The sequence below is a fragment of the Cucurbita pepo genome, chromosome LG14 (genome assembly GCF_002806865.2).
Source record: "Cucurbita pepo subsp. pepo cultivar mu-cu-16 chromosome LG14, ASM280686v2, whole genome shotgun sequence".
Lineage (NCBI taxonomy): Eukaryota > Viridiplantae > Streptophyta > Magnoliopsida > Cucurbitales > Cucurbitaceae > Cucurbita > Cucurbita pepo.
The window spans coordinates 4,708,570-4,712,886 of record NC_036651.1 but is presented as its reverse complement, the minus strand read 5'-3'; the positions used below and the strand labels follow the sequence as shown (position 1 = coordinate 4,712,886).

The window sequence follows — 4,317 nt, the reverse complement described above, 5'->3', positions numbered from 1 at the left end:
CCCCCCTCTTTTTTTGCGTTACAAATTCTCTCATTCTTAGGAACTTTCGTCCCCAAAAGTAGGTATCTCTTGGAAGAGTTCGGGATAAGCTTTCCTCACGTCCTCTTCTCATTCCCAGGTTGCCTCTTCCTCACGGCGGTTACCCCATGAGATCTTTACCAAGGGAATATCTTTGTTACGCAACTGCCTAGTGTCTCGAGCCAAAATTCTGCTAGGCTTCTCCTCGTAAGACAGATCTTCTCGAAGAGGAAGCATCTCATGCTCAATTACATGAGTAGGGTCTGGAGTATACTTTCGCAGCATGGATACGTGGAACACATTGTGCACGCCGGCAAGGTTCGGTGGTAGGGCAATTCTGTAAGCCACAGCCCCAACTCTTTCTAGAATCTCGAAGGGGCTTATGAACCTTGGGCTCAATTTCCCTTTCTTTCCGAACCTCAACACCCCCCCTCATAGGGGCTACCTTCAGGAACACGTGGTCACCCACCTCAAATTTGAGGTCCCTTCTACGCACATCTGCATAGCTTTTCTTTCGACTTTGTGCGGTGAGTATCCTCTACTTGATTTTTTGCACCGCTGCGTTGGTGACCTAGACCAACTCTAGTCCCAGTAGTTGCTGCGTGCCTACCTCTTCCCAAAACACTGGTGTTCGAAACCTACGCCCATACAGTGCCTCGAAGGGGGCCATCTGAATGGTCGCTTAAAGGTAGATGTTCATCCCAGCACCCAGAGAAATCGAAGGAGCAGGCTCGCAACATGTCCTCTATAACCTGGTTCAGCCTTTCGGTCTGTCCGTCCATTTGAGGATGGAACGTTGTACTGAACCTCAACTGAGTTCCTAGTGCCTTCTGAAGACTCCTCTAGACCTGAGAGGTGAACCTGGTGTCCCGGTCTGATACTATGGACACTGGTACCCTGTGCAGGCGTACTATCTCCTTGATATATAACTGAGCCCACCAATCCACTCGATATGTGGACTTTCTTGGAATGAAGTGGCCCGTCTTAGTTAGTCTGTCTACAATTACCCAGATGATGTTGAAACCCTGCTTTGTTTTTGACAAACCCGAGACAAAATCCATACAGACTGCTTCCCATTTCCACTGAGGAACGTTCAGGGGCTGTAGCAATCTTGCTCGGCGCTGCCTCGGGGCCTTCACCTGCTGGCAGGTCAAGCAACGGCTTACAAAATCCGCTATGTTCCTATTCATTCCAGACCACCAATAATATCTTTTCAGATCCTGATACATCATCGTACTTCCAGGGTGGAACACATAAGATATATCATGGGCTTCGGTCATAATATCTTTTAAGATTCCCTCGTCCCGGGGAATGCACAGGCGGTTTTGCCATAGCAGACCCCCGTCTGAGGAGATAGAATACCCTATTGGCCTCTCTGTCTCAGTCTGACTCCACACTTTACTGAGGTGTTCATCCGACCTCTGAGCGTCGATAATTTTCTTTTGTAGGGTGGGCTGTATGGTTAACTGTGCCATCTGAACATTACCACCTTTAACCACCACGTCTATCCCAGCCCTCTTCATCTCATCTTGTAGTATTTCCTGTGTGGAGATCATCACNCCCCAGGGTGATACACTGGGTCGGATGAAACCCTTATCTAACAGCTCCTGTAACTGTTCCTTCAATTCCCTAAGTTCTGCAGGTGCCATCCTGTAAGGTGCCATCCTGTNGCCTTCCTGCTCAATGCATCAGCTACCACGTTGGCTTTGCCTAGATGATACAAGATCTCTATGTCATAATCCTTTACCAGTTTCAACCATTGNGCGATTCTCGCCTAGCCAATCCATACCCAAGATGACATCGAAATCTTGCATGCTTAACACTATCAGTGTAGCTTCGATGACACATCCTGATATTGTTACACCACCTCCCTTAACCCTATGGATAGCTAGTAACAGCTAGTGAGCACGGGTAGACACTGATTGNGGCTCTTATGATCAGTGAAGACTTGTACTTTTTCCCCATACAATTAATGCCGCCACGTTTTTAGAGCAAACACTACCGTTGCTAACTCAAGGTCATGCGTTGGGTAGTTTTGNTAGTGAGCACGGGTAGACACTGATTGGGTAATCTCTAAAAGTTCTTTCTCTAGATGTGCTAGCTCTACAAACTCTTCAGATACAAATGAATGTCTNCTGTAAGGACTGGTGCGGTTACCAACCTCTTCTTGAGTTCCTAGAAACTCTGTTCCCGGNCGTTAGGCTGGTCAGCTTGCCTAGCTATTGTTGCATGGGCTACAGCTCGCCCCTGCTGTTGTTGAGCAGCTTGGCCTCTCTGATGCTGTACTGCAGGCCAGTTGACACGCTGATTATTTCTTTNAACAATACTAAAGCAAGATGGCCAAATACGAGTAGCGTACCTGTGACAACTGCGTTAGGCTGGTCAGCTTGCCTAGCTATTGTTGCATGGGCTACAGCTCGCCCCTGCTGTTGTTGAGCAGCTTGGCCTCTCTGATGCTGTACTGCAGGCCAGTTGACACGCTGATTATTTCTTTGAGGGCAATCTACTGCAAAGTGCCCTACCTGGCCGCATCTGTAGCAGGCGCCTGTTTATTAGTGCGGCCACGGGGTGGTCTACCAGTTCTGGGGTGGCTAGGGTCATTCACCCTTCCCTAGGCTGCAGCGNAGACAACCAAAACTCGCACTTAGAGAACTTGGCATACAACTGTTGGGCTCTCAGTATTGTAANAAAGTTCTTTCTCTAGATGTGCTAGCTCTACAAACTCTTCAGATACAAATGAATGTCTCGAACCCGAATCAAACAATACTAAAGCAAGATGGCCAAATACGAGTAGCGTACCTGTGACAACTGCGTTAGGCTGGTCAGCTTGCCTAGCTATTGTTGCATGGGCTACAGCTCGCCCCTGCTGTTGTTGAGCAGCTTGGCCTCTCTGATGCTGTACTGCAGGCCAGTTGACACGCTGATTATTTCTTTGAGGGCAATCTACTGCAAAGTGCCCTACCTGGCCGCATCTGTAGCAGGCGCCTGTTTATTAGTGCGGCCACGGGGTGGTCTACCAGTTCTGGGGTGGCTAGGGTCATTCACCCTTCCCTAGGCTGCAGCGTGGGATGGTTGAGCTATTCCCAACTGCAGCTTGTCGGTGCGGGGCGAGTCGAGCAGGGTTGCCACTTGAAGGGCTTTCGTATAGACGAAGGATGACTGGGATGCCACATTTCCCCTTAGTTCCTCCCTCAAGCCAGCGATAAATCGTTCGCCCTTCAACTCCTCAGAACTAACACAGGCTGGAGAAAACCTCGCCAATCTATTGAACTCCAAGTCATATTCCTCCACTGATCTGTCTCCCTGTTTCAGTGCGAGGAATGCTGCCTGCATTTTCACTCTGGCAGTGATTGGGTAGTATTTGTAGAGGTACGCATCTATAAACTGACACCATGTAATAAACTCTCCATGTGGTATAATGGTCTTCTGAGCACCCTTCCACCAGAAGTGCGCTTCTCCTTTCAACATATACGTCCCACAATGGACTTCATACTTTGACGGGCAGTTCATAAAATGGAAGGCCGTTTCTATGGCCTTTAGCCAGTTCTCGGTGGCAATGGGATCCACCTTGCCTCCGTCAAAGGAAGGCGGTTTATGCCTCTGGAAATCTCTTAAGTAGCGAGACTCCACAGTCATAGTCCCTGAATCCTTGCCCCCTTGCCCTGTTGACTAATTAGACATCATGGTTTGAATCATCTGGTTCGTCAGAGCCTGATTTTCTATCGACGTCATCATGAACGTCTGAAACATCTCAGTTGTGGGCATGGCTAATGGCTGGTTTAGCAGGACTGCTGTACACGGGGTTGGACCCGATGGGACCTCCTCGGAGAATGGAGCAGTAGGGGGTGTATCAAGCAGCCTTCAACCCTTGGCCTTCCTTCAGCATCTTTTTGTTCTTGATGGCTGTGGTTCTGTCCTCTCGCTAGTTTGGGGCGTATCCCCAACCTCCTCCTGAAATTCAGGTTGTTCCTCTTCAGGTGTTAGAACTGAGGTATCTTGAACTTCCTCTCTTCTTCCCCTTCTGGGTCCGGGCACTACATATGGTTCGCGTCTCTTTGGTGCCATTATCTACCACAATAGAAAAAGGAACTATGGTTACAATTCATTTGTAGCACATCTCCTAGGTAATGTGCGATTATAATGCCATAGTCGGTCATGGTATACTCTATAAATACTAGCTTAACCTTTGTCTCTATGTTTCCGTCGCGTGGGAACGTCTGGTCGTGAGCGGCATGTGTTTGACGAGCGAAGTCATAGAGGACACGACTCTCTATCCTAAATGTCTATAGGACCTATAAC

At 48.6% G+C, this 4,317-nt stretch overlaps 1 protein-coding gene and 1 pseudogene across 1 annotated transcript; both read right to left on the bottom strand.

Moving 5' to 3' along the window:
- Positions 1-36: 36 nt before the first annotated feature.
- LOC111810433 lies at positions 37-1,682 on the bottom strand (annotated as a pseudogene).
- A 1,387-nt stretch (positions 1,683-3,069) lies between these two features.
- Positions 3,070-3,654, bottom strand: LOC111810432. Its single transcript, XM_023697138.1, has one exon. The coding sequence runs from the start codon at positions 3,652-3,654 to the stop codon at positions 3,070-3,072; it is 585 nt and encodes a 194-aa protein (XP_023552906.1).
- Positions 3,655-4,317: the final 663 nt, after the last annotated feature.

What these genes read in the sequence shown, in the direction of transcription:
- LOC111810432 (XM_023697138.1), bottom strand. Translation starts at nt 3,654, where the DNA reads ATGACTGTGGAGTCTCGCTACTTAAGAGATTTCCAGAGGCATAAACCG.